The sequence below is a fragment of the Haliaeetus albicilla genome, chromosome 26 (assembly GCF_947461875.1).
Source record: "Haliaeetus albicilla chromosome 26, bHalAlb1.1, whole genome shotgun sequence".
Lineage (NCBI taxonomy): Eukaryota > Metazoa > Chordata > Aves > Accipitriformes > Accipitridae > Haliaeetus > Haliaeetus albicilla.
This window is the reverse complement of record NC_091508.1, coordinates 18,198,816-18,217,091: the sequence shown is the minus strand read 5'-3', so window position 1 is coordinate 18,217,091 and position 18,276 is coordinate 18,198,816. Positions and strand designations below refer to the sequence as shown.

The following is an 18,276-nucleotide window of genomic DNA, read 5'->3' as shown; positions in this document are numbered from 1 at the left end:
ATGTATAACTCAGTAATAATAAACAGGTTAATTATAGCACATAATGTCCATTCTAATGCAGTTGTCTTCCCTTTCAAATCTAGCAGCAAACCCCTCCTGTAGCATCCATGTTTTCTTTGCCAGCTTGAATGTTACGGCAATTACACAGTAAAATAACACGACTAATTGCTTCCAGCTCTTTTCTGAAGCTCATCCTAATTTCCACTCTTTTCTGTGGCAGATTAAATAAACATGTCTTCTGCACAGCAGGAAAAAATACCATCACTCAGTCCAGACTGTAATAAATATTAATTGCCAGGCACAAGGCAGGACTAGATTAAAAACATGCTGGCTCCAAGCAACTCTATCTCCTCCAGAAGCAGGATGACCTATTGCAGGTGCAGCGTGAAGTAACTATCACAGCCCTGCAGGGATGAGAGCTGTCAAACACCACAACTAATGCCTCAGAAGTTAAAAATCAACCGATACTTCTCAGATGGGGTTCTAATCTGTTTTTATTTTTTTACACCTAGTTTCTACCTTGCAAACTTAGCGTCTCTGATTCCTACTAGCATCTGAGGACAATTCACGTTGATTGAAGAGTTAGATCAGCAACTTGCCAAGGACCCTCGCTCGGTGCATCCCCACTGAACTGCCCCCTCTTAGAGAATGAGACCCCACCGGTCTGGGGATTGAAACGTTGAGTTGAAAACCTCTTGGTGTGGCATACAAAACTGAAGGCTGGAGAACCTGCCCTGAGGTAATTTCCATTCTTCTTTCCTGAACTCTAGAGTCTCCACAAGGAAAAATAAACCTTATCTAGAAGGAAGGATGAAATGTTTTATGTCATATAGTTGCTGCATTTCAGCAAAAAAAGAAAATAATCCTTGTCCACGGTTTGCATGAAGTGTTATGGGGTCCAAAATGGGAAGAAAAAAATGAGCTTTGCATATTCATCAAGCAGAAAGCAATCCAGTTTTGGGTGCCTGCCCTGGAGTTTCCTTCCAGGACTTCTGCAGTACGGACCAGACCGCTGTCCCGTTAATGTCACTCCACACACACGAGAAGCACTTTTGAGACCTTTTTATTCCCTTTCGGCACATTCGGGCACTTAAAAAACCTTTTCAGGCCGGAATCCGGCACCAGGTTCCCGGCTGCCCCCGCACGGCAGCCTCAACCGGCCTGTCCCGAGCTCAGCCGAGGCCCGCGGCCACCCGGGGTCCCGACCCACACCCCCGAGGAGCCGCGGGCGGAGTGGCAAACAGGGAACACGGAGGACCCTTAGCCGCCGGGCAGGCCAAGCCCCAAAGCCGGGCCGCCGCCCCCCGGGCCGGCCGCCACCGTCGCCTCAGGCCGGGCCTTGTTTACCGGCCGCCGCCCGCTCCCGCCCCGCCCCGCCCCGCGTGACGTACCCGCCGCCGGGGGCTCCTCGCGGCACCGCCCCCAGAATCACGCGACCTTCTCACAGCCGCATCGCTCCCGCGCCGAAGATACCTCCGCCGCGGGAGAACGGGTGGGCGCGGCGGCCGTCACCTTACCCCGACTTCGCCTCTCAAGGGGAGAAAGGCCCTTGAGGGGGAAGAGAGGAGCGGGGCGGTGAGGGACCGGCGCGGCGTCGGGCGAGGGGGGGAAGTGAGGAGGGGAGGTGGGACTAGTTTTGTGTGGCGGAGGGATTCGAGGGGAGAAGCGGCCTGTGAATGGGAGGGGGAGGGGGAGGCAGGGCCAAGATGGCGGCGCCCTGTGGGTTAGAGGAGCCCTGAGTGGTAAACAGCTGAGGGGAGGAGAAGGAGAGGTGAGTGCGCTGGGCCTCCTCCTTCCTCCCCCAGCGGGGCGAGAGCGGAGGCAGACGGGGCGGACGGAGAGAAGGAGGCAGAGAAAAGAGTCGAGGGGGGAGGCAGGGAGAAAGGGCTCGGGGAGGAGGCGGCGGGAGAAAGAGAAGGGGCTGGGGGGATGGGGAAGGCGAGGGTAAAGCCTGGCGGGGGGGGGGCGGTGTTCCCCCCCTCCGTCCCCTTTCCTTCCTTCCCCCACCAACTTGCTCTTGGTCGCTACCCACCCCTGCGGTGGCGGGGCTGCCCGGGGGGGGGGGGGGGTTGGCCTGGGGGGCGATGTCCCCCCTACACCCCCCCCCCGCCTCTCCCTCCCCCCCCCACCAGCCAGCGCGCCCCTTGAATTTTGTGTGGTTTATCGAAAAAGGTTCAGCACCTCCATTTCAAACGCTGAGTAGCGATTTCCAGACTTGTCCTGCCTCAGTTACTTGCTGAGGAGGTTCCCTCGTCCGGGGTTAGGCGTTAAAGCAGTTGTTAAAAGTCTGTCCCCTTGGTGAGGAAGACATTTCTTATTTCCTTGCTCGTGGGTAGGTAAGTGGAGTCAGGATGTTGTTTACTTCTACAAGAAAACATTTTGCTTCCTGTTATCACAAAGAACTTGGAAGACTGCAGTTCTGAAGTTTTCACCCTTTGTTTGCTATGGATGCACCGTCTATCATTGTTTTATCAGTTTAGTCAGTGCTTCTCTTCTTATTGTTTGTTGTGTTGTTTTTTGTAATGAGTCTTTTACAAGGCAATGAGTGAAAGAAAGAACATGCCTTAAAGGAGTATATGATTCAAAACCCATAGGAATGACACAGAAACCGGGATCAGGTTTTGTGTGCAGAACTGTTTCCAGAACTGCTGTTTCCAGAGAACCTTCCAGTGGATGCTAATACAGAAGGTTTTCATTCTTTGGTCTGATCCTGAAGTTTCCTGACATTAACTTTGGTGGCAAGTTGTTAGAAATCCGTCATAATCGACATGCTACTGAAGTGATGCCATTAGGTGGAAAAATTCCTCTTCAGTTTACATGTATGGACAACTAGAAACTGAATCTTTGAAAATTCAGGAAGTTTTAATAATTGGTGCAAGCATTGGGAATACATACTTCTGTCTGCAGTTGACTTTGCTAAGCAGCAATCAGGTACACTGCTTATCAGAAACAGCTATGCCACGTTTAAGCTTAAAGTCATCAGCTTAAAATCTTTTATTCAGTAAAACCCTCTTTTGGTTTGTTTTTGTTAGTTCGTTTGTTTTAGGTTTTTTTTTAGTTTTTTAACAGCCTAGTCAACCCAGGACTAAATTGCCTTTATGGGGAGTTGCACAGACTTACTCAGGTGAAAATATAGTCAGACTATCTAATGTGTCATGAGATAAGCTTTAATTAAAATGATTTTATCTTTGGCTGTGTTTAATCCTGGCTCCTTAACTCTGTTACTTGAGAATTTACTTTTATGGTGACTAATAAAAAGTAGCATTATTAAGGGTTCACGAGTGAGATACACTGTCTAACTGCAGATGTTTTGATGTTTAAACAAACATATGAGTTTAGTAAGTATTTGTAGCTTAAAATGAATGCTGGCCCTATTCAGACTGCTGGGATGTTGACTTGTACCGATCTCTGAAATTCTTGAAGCTGCCAAACACCTTATATGAGCTGGTGATGTCATTACCAAAGTCAGTCTCTAAGAACTGAATAGCTTATTACATACATGCCTGTGCATGTGCATGCACAAGCATACATACATATATATCTTTGGAGAAGATACCTTCTGTAATAAGCAAATCAAATAATCAGAGCACTTTTTAATGGTGGAGGCAGGGGAAGGGTACTAGATTTTCTGGCATGTTGCAGACTAGTGTATATTTTTTGAAAGAATATTACAGCTTGGGATCTTGGTCTGCTATGTAGCTGCTATATTTTCATGTAGTTTAATAAACATAATGAGGACAAGTAATAATACTTCCTTTTTAGCATAAGCATTTCTTTGGGTAGCACGTTAAGATACAGAGCAAACTTCTTGCAGTGGTGAACTGCTATCACTTTCCTGGGTATTATTATTTTTTGGTTTAATTAAAAAAGTTACACATCATTTGGTATTGTTCTGTGTAATACCTACTTTAATTCCTAGAGTAGTTAAAATGCCTCAGCTGAGTACACTAGGTAGTTTGCAGTGGTTTCAAGATTTACTGAATTGCAGCCTAACTCTTTGAATATGCTTAAAGGTTTCTTTTGGTGGCAAAAAAAAAACCTGCTGCAGAGATTTAGGAGTTTTGCTCCTTGTGATACTGCAAAGTCTAGAGCTCTCTGTTTACGTGTTCATGGTTCTAAAAAGGTTCCTTAGTTGAGCTTATTTTCCTTGTGTACTGTTAATTGAATTGACATAGAAAAACAGTGCTTGGTCTTATTTATTTTCTATTAATATATGCAGTTGTGTATAAGGAATTGAAATTATTCCCTTTCAGGATAGTAACTGGCTTGTTAGCATGGCTTCTGCGAAAGGGTTAAGTGTCAGCTCTACCATGTTTGGGCTTTTTTTCGACATCTATTGCTTTTAAACAATTTTCCGTCTGACAGAAATTTGATGCGTAGCAATTAGCACAGTGTATTAGCACAGCATAGTTTCAAAAGAATCTTAAAAATTGCTGAATATTATTCTCTCTCTTTGTTTGAGGTTCTTGGGGTTTTGTGATCTTCCTGTTCCTGCATCAGTTAAGCACCTGTAACAAAGTACAGGAGAATGTATATAATATCGAGTTATAACTATAAATAATTATTGAGTTTAGGAATGGGGTCTCATATCAGACCTTAAAATAACCAGAAAAATATGGACTACTAGAAGTAGCCAGACACCTTCACTCTTTAAAAATGAATAAATAAATTAATTGTACTGCCAATTCAGTTTGAACTGAGGTTTAAAGTGTTTAGGGTTATTATTTCTGGGTGGTGAAAAAGGGAATAAATGATCAGCTGCTTACTATTGCCACTAGTGGTTTTTCTCCCTACTGTCACTTTTCATTCATTGCTTATGTCACTTGTATAATGACAGTGTTTAGTTTACCTGTGAAGAAAATACAAAATTGAGAATTGTTAGGAAGTATAAAACAGGCTTGGATTTTTGTATATTGGATAGGAGTGAGTGGGGCTTATTCTTTCATGGCAAACACTTCAAAGATTTGAGTGAGAAGAGCTGCTTTGTTGCCAGCCTGAATTTTTCTTTGAAAACAATGATTGCTGTAAAATACTTCTGTCCTCATTCATGGCCTCTGCCAAAGCAGTATCTGAGGACCTTACTTTATCTGCAGTAGAAATCAGATGGAAAAGTGTAAGTACTGAGGTCTGGCTTCACTTCATTGCTGTCAGCAGTGGTCTTATCATGTTGATCCCCCTTTTCTCTTGAGGGGGGGTGGGCAGAGAATAACTATTTACTGGTGTGCCCCAAATTTAACTTATGATTAATGAAGAGGGATGAAATGCTGATGTTGATCCCCCCCTAATAAGTGCTTCTGGTGTCTGAATTTCTGCGTTGTTACAGCAAATGCTAAGGACATTCTGGGAGGAGTGTGCATTTATGTTGAGTGTGTCCCCCTTCTCCCCACCCCTCAGAGAAGCATAACTGGCACTACCAGCTGCTTTTTCATTTGGCTTGAGATAAAAATACACTGAACAGAAGAACATCTTCCCTTGACAGAAATACTTACAGAAGTCATAATCTTTTGAAATAATCTGCTATATCTTTTTTTTATTTAGCCTTTTCCAATGAATATTTTTACAGTCTTTTCCTTTGTCCTGAGTTTGTAGCTTAACTGTATTGTGTTGTGGTTAAATTAGCTACTGAAAAAAATTTTTAAAACAAACTGGTTCTTGGCTTGTTGGCTTCTCCTTTTTCTCCTGTAAGCTGGCTCCAAAGTTGTATTGGTACTTAAAATGAATACTTTTTACTAAAATTTGTCTTTATGAAAGCTCTTGAATATAAGAAGTTTGCTATTGGTGTTATATCTTCCAGTGAGATTAAAATGTTGCATTTTAAAAGGTATTTAAACAGATTTTTTTTTTACTCTTTACTATCTAGTGCCTTGGATCTTTTATATAAAACTGATTTTAAAAGTTAGTGAAGAATCAGTGGCTCAAACCATATGGAAAAGTACTGACTTTATTTTAATCCTGTCAGTTCCAAGTATGGCTGCAGGGATGTGGAAGTTCTTCTAGTAGGGGAATGATTGCAGTAGCTAGGAATGGAAGCATTAAACAGTCTCATCTTCTATACTGTGTATTTGAGAAGAAAGACGTGGTCATGATGTGATACTGTAAAGGTTTAAGGGAAATCCTGTTCACCACAGATGATGTATCAATCCCAGATACAAAATGCTTTGGCATTCAATGGATGATCTTGCTGTTTTGCAAGGTAATGGAAGTTCCTGGACCTGGCCTGTCCCGAGTTCCTTATCTGCAAGATTTGAAAATCGCATCACAAATTACTGTGGGACTGGTCGTAAATCACGCTGACACCATGGGCCCTGGGAACTGTACTCCATCTACCAGCATGCAGTGTTTTCTGATTGAAGCTAAGAGCCTGTTGCCTGTAAACTAGTTATTCAGCTGTGTTTGCTTAAAGTGTGACGCGATTTAAGACTATTGCTGGAATTTCCTGGTTTGTTATTTGTGTTGGGCATCACGGACCCAATATGATTAGAGGATCTCAGTCTTAACTTAGGATTTCAAATCTGTTCCTCACAAATGACTTCACAAGAGATCCTGCATTGAGAAAGCTGTGATTTGCTTTTTTTAAAAATGTGGCTGTTTGTGTATAGTAGGGTGACAATATTATACTGGTGTTTATGTATCTTCAGCAGATGAACTTTCCACCTAGTGAAGTACCTATGTGTAACATTGTCCCATTTTTAGATGTGGTTTGAAATACTTTTATTAATATTTTGAATACAGGCTTTTGGAGTGGAGATTGCTCCACTTTATGTAAGTACTTCAGTGCACAATCGACTGACTGACAAGTTTATTTAAACTATGCTGGATTTATTGGCACAAGGTCACTTGAGCCATCTGTTTTAGTTTAGGGAGCTGGGGAAATTATTAGTTACCTATGTGTATAGTTATCAGCAACTAAGCTTGCATTATCAACCTTGCTTTTATCTGATCGTAGTGTTTGTGCATGCCATCAGGCCAATAGCATAAAGTTTGAAATCCTCTTACCTCCTGAACATTGAAACTGGTGTTTTTCCCATCTGTCTGCAAGTGTATTGTTGAACCTGACTTCCAGAACCCATCTAGAGTGTCTGCAAAGGCATGTTTCTTGATTTCACCATGCTATAGTTTTTCTTTTGGCAATACCAGAATTATTGAAACTGCTGTTGAGGTTTTCACTGGTGTGATGAAGATCTGGTCCAAGTATAATAGTAATACTAGAGGAAAATAAGAAATAAAAGCATTCTTTTCACTCTGGTGGGGGGGTGGGAATCAAAGAAAAGAGAGTTGACAAGGTCTTTATGGGGTAAAAAAACAGAGACTAGTGTTTATGCTGCCTTAATTCTCCAAACAGGTTTTGCTTGCAGCTGGTTTGGGGGTGTGGTCATGCATCTCTTTTGTTAACAAGACTTTAAACAACTAATTCTTGTTGCTTACGAAGCTGGTGAATATATATTGCTTAACCATAGCTGAGACTGTATCCTGATAGAAATTGAGGCACCTATGTTAGCAAGCCCTTTATGGTCTCAAAGACAGTGTTCTCAGAAATAAAGGAATAGATTACTTGTAGTAAACTATTTCACCATATATAGTTCTGCGTGCATTCTGGATATCTCAGTATAACTGTAATTTAGTAAATTAAATATCACAGTGGTTATGAGAAACTGAAAAAAGCAGTTGACTCCTGAAAATGAGTAACAAAGTGGAAGGTTGACTCCTTAGGTTGCATGGATGAATGGCTTTAAACTTTTTGAAAGGATGGTGTCACTCTTTGAACATTGCTTGCCTTCTAAACAGCAAGCTCTTTGAGGAAGAAGTTGAAGCTTGGAAGTCTGCACAATGTAGACAAAACCAGAACCCCAAACCACAACAAATCCCTCCTCTAATCTTTTTGGAAAACAGTGATCCATTCTGTTTTTGAGTAAAAAGTGACTCTTCTCTCCTACCCAAGTTTCTATTTTATTATCTTTAGTTGCAAATCTTGCTTACACTACCAGCCAGTTTTAAGTTTGCAGTTTTTAAGGTCTTGCCAGCATGGGACTTGAAAAGAAATAATATTTAAATCTGAAACACTTCAGTGAGCGGACTCTGCTAGCTGCTTGTAGATGAACTGAAATTTTATTTGGACTCTTCAGCTATGCAGCTATGATCATTGAAAACTGAGGGTGGGGGTTTTTTGTGTGTTCTGGAATGGTGATTACTGGAACACTTAAAGTTTGTTCCTAATGAAATGCCTGTTGTGAGTGTGGTGCCATATTATCACCTTTGAATTTGCAATCAGTGCCAGATGAAGTAAGCTGATGTCTTGTGGCCCTAATAAAAGTGACCTTGGGCAGTTCTGCAACTACAGTGATATGTTGCAAATGACAAAGTTTACTGGTAGACAGGTTAACTCCTGCTGTCCAGTAACATTGTTAAACATAAGTTTTCAAGAAAGTAATATGTATATAAGTAATTACAGCATTATCATTTAAAATAGAGCACTGATATATGGTCCTTGGCTAATGTCTAACAACGTTTTGACTAGAATCTAAAGGCTTAAACAGTTACGGTAATTATTCTAGGTTCAAAATTTAGTAGGAGGAGAGAAGACTTCTTTGTGTGTAAGACTTTACTTATCATAAATAAAACTCTTCAGCAGCTTTTTGAAGGTTCACAGTACAAAACTACAGTCATGTGAAAGCCATCTAGTTTGAGGCAATTGCACAGCTTAACCCTTGGAAAATTCTGGAAAGGGCAACTATGCAACACCTTTTGGTGTTTTTCAGACTAAGGGCTGACTTTCTTCATGCAGGAGGTACATAGCTCTGCTATTCTTAATAAAGAACTTAATGCTGTTCTGACTATAAAAGGTTTGATAAGGAAGAAATAAATTGTGCTTTTGTTAATCTCTTCATGCTTTTTCTTTATTAGTGATCATGAAAGGTGTGTGGCTGACAGCATTGCAGACAGAAGCTCAGCTCGTCCACAGAACAGGTGCTGTATACACAATTGCAGTAAAAAAAAATTCTTGTGTGTAAACTTGTTATGTGTCAGTCTTGTCTTCCATGGAGGAAGTGAAAAATGTATGCTAGCTGGAAGTAGGAGGAAAGAAGAAGCCCTCGCTAATAAAATTAGATGTGATGTGAAGCCAGATTCTTTCTGCCACTGGGAAAGGTTCAGCATAGGATTCTTATGGATGAAGAAAAACTTGATTCATTTTGTGACAGATAGATAGATGTGATACCTGAATCCCTCCATTGCTGGTACATGGGAGGAAGCCATCTTAAAAGCCTGAAATGGCTTAGGTTTACTCCTGCTTAGTACTGTGAAGCTGACCAGTCATGTTATCTGCACACTGTTGCATTTAATAATCTATACAGTTTTTGCACTGCAGGGTTTTTAATATATTGTTCACAAATTATACACGTGAAAAGAAGGTGTGTTGTGCTGCTAAGATTGTGATTTGGTATGCACAGGGTGGCCAAGGAACAGCAGCTGTAGTAACCCTAACTGAGTTTCCTAACAGCTGCAACTTGGCCACATTGCAAGTATTAAAGCACAAATCTATTAGTATGCAATAATGCGAAGCCAAGGGCAGTGAATTTAATCTAGCCACGGGAGTGGAGAAGGATCTTGCGATGCATATTTTCTCCAGTCCGTAGACCACTATGCAAAGGACTTGAAAGGTTGGTTGAGGAGGAATTGCTGTAAGAAAGCAAGAATGGAGTGATTTCAGGGAGCTATTTGCATTATATTCGAAACTTTAGTCTTAGCTGACTGACCTGGAGAGCAAACTAAAAAAATATGGTAATAGAATGCTCTGACAGTCTATATATGCTAGCTGAGGTCTTACGCAAAACAGATTAATGTCTTTTTTTAAAAAGATGAAGAAAACCCTGCTTGTGACTCATTGGCTTCTTTGGAAACTTTTCTCTTACAGCTTTTATTGCAGGTGTGTAAACTCTAGGAGTCCTTTTAGTGTTAAATGGGCAATACTGCAGAAAAGAAATAGGGAGGTGATGAGAGATTTAAGATGGAAAGGGAAAAAGGACAGTTCATTCATCTTTGCTCTCTTCTCTCCTAGTCTGGTAGAGAGGCACCAATGAGGAACTTCCTGAAGTTTTAACCTCCACATTCATGTTAGTACGTGCATCATGGCACAGCAAGGAAATGTTGGTGAGCTCCTCTCAATGCTGGATTCTCCAATTCTGGGTGTCCTGGAAGATATAACAGCTGCATTCAAAGATAATCTCATTTGTGGTATGTATCCTCTTATGTAATTCGAGGAACAGTTTTACTTTTATACCAGTAAAGGTAGAATAATGGGGTTCTTTTTTTATCAAACAGTCTTTGCAAATGCAACTTGAAAGAAACTCTTGATACTTGGGTTTGAAATTGCCTTAAGGATTGAGGCTTCTCTTCAGTCCATTTTGCTTAATGGCATGCCTCTTGGAAGGTCTGTTATATAATTGTTAAAATGCTATTATAAAATTACTAGCTTTTCCTGGGGCATAACCTCAAGTTGTGAGCTGATGAAACTTTCTTTGTCAAGTGTATCTAGAGAGAATTAGGTGTCATCCACATTGTGGGAACCAGTGGGATTTTGTTAATTTGAACAATAAACAACAAAAAACCCAATCCCAAACAAAACAACAGACCCAGACTTTCTTGAAAAAAATATTGCTGCTATTAAGGCATCTGTTTTGTTGATAGACCCTTTTCAGAGCATGAGAGCACTGTCAGTGTCCTTGTCCCTGAACTTGCTCTCCTTTATCTGCTGAAGGTGGAGAATGTAAAGTTATTCCTGAACTCTTTACCTGTGCTGGGTAAAATACTGTTGCAGTTCAGCTGCCTCTAGGTTTTTAAGGTTAGACAGTAATTGTTAGTTATTAAAAAAACTAGTTACTTTCCCTGAGCCGAATGCTATTGCTTAAATGCTCGGGAACTAGAAAATGTAGTTGAGAGGTCTCATTTTCCTAAAGGTCTGGCAAACCCTAAGTACTGGTTGATGTTATAAATGGTGTAATAAGTGTTAAAAAGTTGTGCAATGTCCCTGTAGCAAATGCTTCATTTTTAGTCTATTGAGAATGTATGTTTTTTTTCTTGCCATAAACAAACTGATAGACCGTGGACCTATGCTTGTGAACAACCTGGTGGACTATTACTTGGAAACCAATTCTCAGCAGGCACTGCATATACTGTCCACACTGCAAGAGCCTCATGACAAGGTAAAAAAATCCCATTATTGAGTATGGCAGATTTTAGCCAGATATTGAAGCAGCCTTTAAATAGCATCTGTTAGGACTCTATTTTCCATTCTGTTACAGAATTACCTTGTTGTAGAGATGTAGTATCTCTGTAGTAAGAGTAGTTAAGTTTTAAAATAAAACTTCAAAGTTCTCTGTTTCTTGGGTTGCTTAAACTGACCCAATTAAGCAAAGAACTTCTATAAATGGAAGTCTTCTGAGGACTATGTTGTGCCTCTGCAATGCTACTGCTGCTTGTTCAGTGCTGGATGTGTTAACCTAAAACAAATTGGGTATTTTGAGAGCAAGTAAGGATTTTTAAATAGATTGAGAGAATGGCACTACAAGTTGTTTTACTTCTGCTGACCAGAATTTTTTTATTATTTATTTATGATAAATGTTTTGAAGTGCAGTGACTGCTTCTGGACTGAATAGTTTGCATTTTGTTACCAGCAGACTTAAATTTATTGCTGGGTTTTATTTGCTCTTGGATCCTGTATATTTGTAAAATGCCCTTAGTTTCCTTAGTTGGCAATGGCAAACTGCTGAATAGAGATTGGTGAAAAAGAATATATACCATTTAATATAAATACCTTTCCTTTTTCTACCACTCTGTAAAATCCTCTGTCAGCATCTACTGGACAAAATTAATGAATATATGGGCAAAGCTGCTACTCGTTTACCCACTCTCTCTCTGCTGGGACACGTGATAAGACGACAACCATCTTGGAAACATAAACTTTCTCAAGCACCTCTCCTACTTTCATTACTTAAATGTCTCAAGGTAAGAACTGTCAGTGTTGTCCATAAAACACTTCTACACCTGATGTAAACATACATACTTGTAATGCGTGGCATTTGTCTACTGTTCTGATGTCATTTAGTTAAGCTGCGAGAAGAGATAAAATGTTGTTTAAAATGCTGAGCCACAGTGGAATTATATCAACTAAATACTGTGTGCTGATCCTGTTATTACTGACAATCTTGTTTCTAAAAGCCACTGCTGCTATATAACTTTGAGTTAGGAAAGTTTACTAAAACTTTTCTAAAAGTAAGTTAAAGACAGAGGGCCATTGGTGAAGTTGATGGATATCTTGGATGTGAACGTAATGAGAAGTCGATAACTTGCCATTAGTGCATTCTGAAATTTGTGCATGTAAGGTAATATACTCTCCTTGCAGTGTAGATGGGCCATGCAATAGACTATTCTGTGGTGAAATTACCTTGCAGTTAGCAGACTTTCCCTTCTCAGCTACAGACATGCTGGGTTACAAGAAGGTAGCTGTTTCCCCATGCTTTGGGTTTTTTTTTTTCCCATCCGCAGATTTATCAGTTATAATATTGTACAGTATTGTAACAATGAACAAAGAATGGAAAGTGTTTTGAGACCTAGAATACATTGTCAGTAATACCATTTAATATGATAGTGAAGAATTTGTATTAGTCATTTAAGTCACATTAAAATGCATGATGTAGTCAAGTGCCAGTGCTCTTTAAAACAAAAACACAATGAATTTGTAACTGCCAAAGAAGAAGCTACAAGTGCTGTTACTGGAACTCCTGATGTGCCTGATGAGTTCTGTTGTCCTTTTCAGTGTGAGTCTTACCTGATTGTGAGAGGAGTGAAATGTGTCAAAGCTGGTGGGAGTAGAACAGAGATGTGGAACTGCTAGGAATGTGTACAGAGGGATAGGGATGGACTGTGAAAGGTTATGTCTGACTGAGGGAGAGTAGAGGCCGTAGATTACACAGAGGAAGAAAAATCTGTAACATTGAATATGTCCAATCAGCCCAAGTGGCTCTTGGGAGATACCAAGACCACCTCAGTGGCATCTGGCCACAGGCTTACCTGTGCTGTTTACACCCCTATCCTGACAAAGCAGAGCTACTACCAAGGAAAATGCATTAAGCTGGGGAAGCAAGTAGGGACTCCACTGGGAAAGAGTTTGAATGTTTTCTGTATCCTGTCCTAAAATCTGATTCTCTATTACTGTTTCATCTAGCTAAAGATTTTTACTGGCACATCCCTTTCTCTTGGTGTAAGCCATGGAGTTCTAGTTATTGTTTGAATTGCTGCTTTATGAAATATTTAGCAGCCGGAGTCATCAACCAGGTTTGACAGAAAAGCTTTTGACCCTTGTGTTGGTAATTGGCCAACATCCTTGAATACCCTGATCAGATTTGCAGTTTCTTAGGCTCTGAATGCTGTGGTTTTTAGCTCTGGGAAAGAAGGAAGGTGGTACATAAGATGCTTCACATACTAGTAATTTTTCTTTCTACTCAGTTGTGGAACTGTGGTGGTGTTTCCTTTTTAACTAAGTCAAGTCCTTAAAGAGAAAAGCAGCAGCAGAATAGGAGCAAGAATCAGAAATCTTTTTTCTTAGAGTTGTTCTGGATGAAAGAGACAATAATCTTGGTTCATTAAGTTACAGTAAGTTTCACAGGGACTGTTTCAAAGTAGAGAACTTTTTCCATGATGATGATTCAGTGTTCACTTCATCCTTGGAAAAAATTAAGTTCAACACTTTTAACTGACTAATGCAGGTTTTTTCCCTTCTTGCAGACTGACACAGATGTAGTAGTACTCACCACAGGTGTCCTAGTGCTAATAACCATGTTGCCAATGATTCCTCAGTCTGGCAAACAGTACCTTCATGATTTCTTTGGTATCTTTGGGCGTCTCTCAGCCTGGTGCTTGCAGAATCCAGGTGAGATTTCAACTTTGTTGCATGCAGTTATGGTTTAGTAGTATCCTTGTGACTCTTACGCAGTTGGTGAGCACATTCTTTTGTGAGACCCTTAATGGCTTGAGATTATTTAAATGCAGAAAAATTATGTATTAAGCCAGCAAGCTATTCTGCTCTTTGATAGTTAGCATCGGGGAGTGCTGCTTTGCTCAAAATTTAGAAGTCTCTCAGATTCTTCCATGTGGTGCTGCTACTGATGAAGTTTTTCACTGGACCAAAATGCTACCCTGATGACAGTGAAAAGCAGAGATTGATCTTAATGGATAGAGAAGGGAAAATGCTAACATTTGAGGCAGATATTTGGGAATTTGAGATTTCCAGGTATGGATGGGGAGGAGCAAGAAGCAACATGTTTCTTTTAATGTGCAACTGTCAATAGTCATGAAAGTGTTGGTAAAACTAGTTTTCTCAGTTATAGCATTGGTTCTGATGAATTGGTTTTGCTGAATTTGTTGTAAGGTGTCTGATATCTAACACTAGCGTTATCTACGTATGTGTCTCATGGCTGGATGAACAAATGCTGTGTTAAGCACATAGAGATGCTATTTACAGGGCCATTTTCCATTGCAAGTAGGATTGGAACTTTTAAGATGGCTAGTAAGATTCAAGTCTTGTGATTGCTTTTTGTGGATACAAGCTTTTAGTTTTTACTTTTGAAGTGAAGCAAACCTTAGTTTTCTTTTTTAATCATTCAGACAGTCTTGCAAACTCTGGCTCGCTATCTAGAGGGGTTTCGGGTTTTAACTTGAATAAAGAAAATGCTGTGCTTAGAGAATGACAGGATACTGGTTGGAATTAATGGTCCATATCTTAATTTTTGGTTTTGCTGTGAGCTGATGAGTAAGTGTTGCCTATTCTCTCAGAAGACTTCACGGTTTTGCTAGGGACTATTTGTATCTCAGAAGACTTGTTCCAGTTAACCTTTCAAATTTAAAAGTACTTTGCTTGCATGCTTAGAAGTTCTTTTCTTCAGTGTAATGAAAAAGATTCTAAATACTTTTTCCAGGTCATGTGGCAGAGATTTATCTTGTCCATCTTCATGCCAGCGTTTATGCTCTCTTTCATCGTCTTTATGGAATGTATCCTTGCAATTTTGTCTCCTTTCTGCGTTCTCACTACAGTATGAAGGAAAACTTGGAGACCTTTGAAGAGGTGGTCAAGGTAAAATGCTGCTCATCTCTATATTATCTGAGACAAGGAATTCATAGCTGTATAAAGGCAGGTATTTGCCAATTTAATACACTACATTGATTTAACTGAGGGCTGCTCAACAAAACAATAAAAACTGGCTGTTGGAGGACTGAAATCTCAGTTGGGAGCAAGATCATCTCTTGAAGCTGTGATGATGTATGTTAGCTTTATCTGTTAAATGTAACATTCTGAACTATTGGGATCAGTATGTTGCTCATCACCTTTGTGTAGTTTAGTGCAATCAAAAGATGCTGTACTGATAATACGTACTTCTTCTTGCTCTTGTTCATCCAGCCAATGATGGAACATGTGCGAATTCATCCAGAATTAGTGACTGGATCTAAGGACCATGAACTGGACCCACGAAGGTATAAATATATGTTCACTCTGCTATTAGGAAAGGCTATAAATGAGCAGCTTTTAGCTGAGTTATTTCAGAAGGCTTACAGCAAAACCTTTTCTGTCAGCGGCAGCGTGTGCCAGTGGTGTTTTGCCACCCATATTCATAGGTACACCACGTAAACATGTAGACTTTCTTCATCCAAGCTTACAGCTGGGTGAATAAGCAAAAATTGTTGTGAGAGGCCATTAACAACAATGTTGGGGTTCTAAATTAATTTTGTGTCTGGGATAGAATCTGTGTTCTACTTAACACGACTTTGTCTTAATTTTATGATTTAACAATCAAAAATCCTCAAAGTTCTAAAAGAATTTGCTTATAATGAATAAAGAGAAACTACCACTGACCTGCTTCATTGGCTTAAGGTTTGGGTCATATTTTTTTGGTTTGTTGAAGTACTTGGTGGGATTTAAGTGTTTAAAATGGCTTCAGTGTGTCTTGTTTTGGTACCTAGATATTGGTTCAGTTAACAGATCAATTCTTTTAACAGGTATGTCTTAACATTATCAGCTGTATTAGTTTTCTTTAGAAATAGGCTCATTTGCCTGCAGCAGCACCACTTGCTGCTTTTCTCTTGTCTCCACAGGCCCAGCCACTGAAGAGGAGAAATTGACTCTTGTTGCTGCACAGTAGTGCTCTTGCCCTGCTTTTCAGAGCCACTAGGAAAACACTACTAAATGGGAACCTATTGAATATCACAATGCTCAATTTTGCAGGCTTCTCCCAGACAGGGGGGAGGGTGGCACCACTAAGGAGTACAATTGGCACAAAACTACTAGTTGAAGCCTTCTGATTTGGTATCTTGCACATAATATCTTACATTCAAAAACAACTCAGCCTCTAATAGACAGCCTTATGTGCTTTCTTTTCTTTACAGTGAACTTCCATCCCCTGAAATACTGGGCAGATCTAATATGGCTGCTTAATTTAGTGAGAAAAAGTTTTCAGAATCAAGGAGGTAGTATAATAAAATATTCCCAAAACTTGGGAGGAAAAACACAGACCTCAAACTGGCATTGCAGATGGTGCTTGCTTAAATAATATAAGATTCCCTCACTGCTGGCATGTCTAAATTTTGTCTACCAACATCTGAGTCTAGTTGAGCTGATTTCTACAGCTGCTGAAGCTCAGGATCAACCAAGTCTTCGTATGCTGTTCCTCCTTTCCAGAGTGCTCCATGGCAGACCTTTATGGATCTCTGTGTCAAAGCTGTTTGTCTCTTCTTTGAGACCCCCTCTTACAAGTCATCTGGTTGCAATTTCTGTATGGTGCCTTGTTCCAGTTTTGGCTGGGAGCATGCAAAGCTGTCTGGAACAAATGAGCCATCCTACAAGCCAATTCCTCATATCTCCAGGAACCCTTGTTTGTAACAATAATTGACTAACTTACTCTTTTGGATCCAAAAACTGTCTGCAGGTGGAAAAGACTAGAAACTCATGATGTTGTGATAGAATGTGCCAAAATCTCCCTGGACCCTGCAGAAGCCTCGTATGAAGATGGCTATTACTCTGTGTCTCGGAAACTCTGCACAAGCTTAAAACATCATCAAACTGACCGCAGTGCCAGCTATTACATTGATACACAGAGCAGCTATGGTAAGGCCTGCCTGACAGTTAATGAATACCCAATTCCTGGAAGAAAACTGGCCCTATAGCAAAAAGACTTCTTACTAATTTATCCCACTTCAAGTCCGATTCTTAGGCACCAGAAAATAAACTGTCTTTAAAAAAAAAAAAAAAAAAAAGCATAGATATATGCTCTGGTTATGCAGACATAGAGCATGTTTGCAAAGTTGCCCTTCCACTGCTTCTTCCTTCCCTGTTCCCCCTCCCCCTAAACAATGAACCAACCAAAAAAAAATCTGTAGTATGTAATATATTCAATAGAAATTTTCTTGGGCTGGAAGAAAAGTCTCTTGTTTGCTAGCTGCGAATGTGTATGTTGAATGCATTTGAAATGTTTTGGTTAAAAGCCTTTAAATACTAACCAGAAGAATCATTGACTTGTATTTGATGTGTTGGATACTTTTAATTTTTATTTTTTTTTTTAAAAACTTTCAGGGACTTCTACCCCGTACTCCACTCCTCGGCTAACACTATCACAAATGCCAGGGCAGCTACCTCAGATTCTGAGCCCCCAGTCAATACGGCTGTCAACTGAGCCACAGCAGGTAAAGCAGAAGATAAAGCACAGCATGCTTTTAATGCTTTGCACTTTGTTCCTAGTTTCTCGTGATGGTCTTAAAAATTCATGTTTCTGAGAAGTACTGTGAATTCTTCAGAACTTAGTGTATGTTTCAGATTCAGTCCCCATCTGATTTCCCATGTCAGAACCTGGATACAGGTACTTCACATGTTCCTTTTCTGAGCTTCACTTATTTGTGTTTATTGTGTATTGCTTTTACACAGGTTACCATCTGGAGTCCTTCTGCAGTTTGTGGTATGACCACTCCACCAACCTCCCCTGGAATTGTCCCATCAGAGTCATCCCAGTCTGCATCACAACCTTACAGCAAAGCTGGCACATCTGGTATGTGCTGAATTTTGGAATTAGACCTTCAAGGTTTACTATAATAGAAATTCTGGCTGTAAATTTTGCTGCCAGCTTCTTAAATGGAAATGCCACGCCATGCCATTTGATAGGCTTAAGTCATTACTTCTGTGAACCGAGTACCTGGTCATCTAGAGCAGTGCGAATGCAAACATCGAGATAGGAAATAAGT

At 40.3% G+C, this 18,276-nt stretch overlaps 1 protein-coding gene across 5 annotated transcripts in view; it reads left to right on the top strand.

Annotated features, from left to right (window-relative positions):
- Window positions 1–1,457: 1,457 nt before the first annotated feature.
- Window positions 1,458–18,276, top strand: part of TSC1 (TSC complex subunit 1) — a 28,890-nt gene continuing 12,071 nt past the window's right edge. For 3 of the 5 annotated variants that reach the window (XM_069770813.1, XM_069770812.1, XM_069770810.1), the window contains exons 1-11: window positions 1,672–1,771; window positions 8,902–8,964; window positions 10,055–10,230; window positions 11,095–11,198; window positions 11,848–12,000; window positions 13,780–13,924; window positions 14,970–15,124; window positions 15,449–15,522; window positions 16,971–17,149; window positions 17,615–17,724; window positions 17,963–18,083. In XM_069770813.1, coding sequence (XP_069626914.1) covers window positions 10,125–10,230; window positions 11,095–11,198; window positions 11,848–12,000; window positions 13,780–13,924; window positions 14,970–15,124; window positions 15,449–15,522; window positions 16,971–17,149; window positions 17,615–17,724; window positions 17,963–18,083 — 1,147 coding nt within the window. In that variant the 5' untranslated portion in view covers window positions 1,672–1,771; window positions 8,902–8,964; window positions 10,055–10,124. Of the gene's footprint in view, window positions 1,576–1,671; window positions 1,772–8,901; window positions 8,965–10,054; window positions 10,231–11,094; window positions 11,199–11,847; window positions 12,001–13,779; window positions 13,925–14,969; window positions 15,125–15,448; window positions 15,523–16,970; window positions 17,150–17,614; window positions 17,725–17,962; window positions 18,084–18,276 lie in introns of those variants that run through there. The other 2 variants (XM_069770811.1, XM_009922003.2) reach the window with 2 other exon arrangements.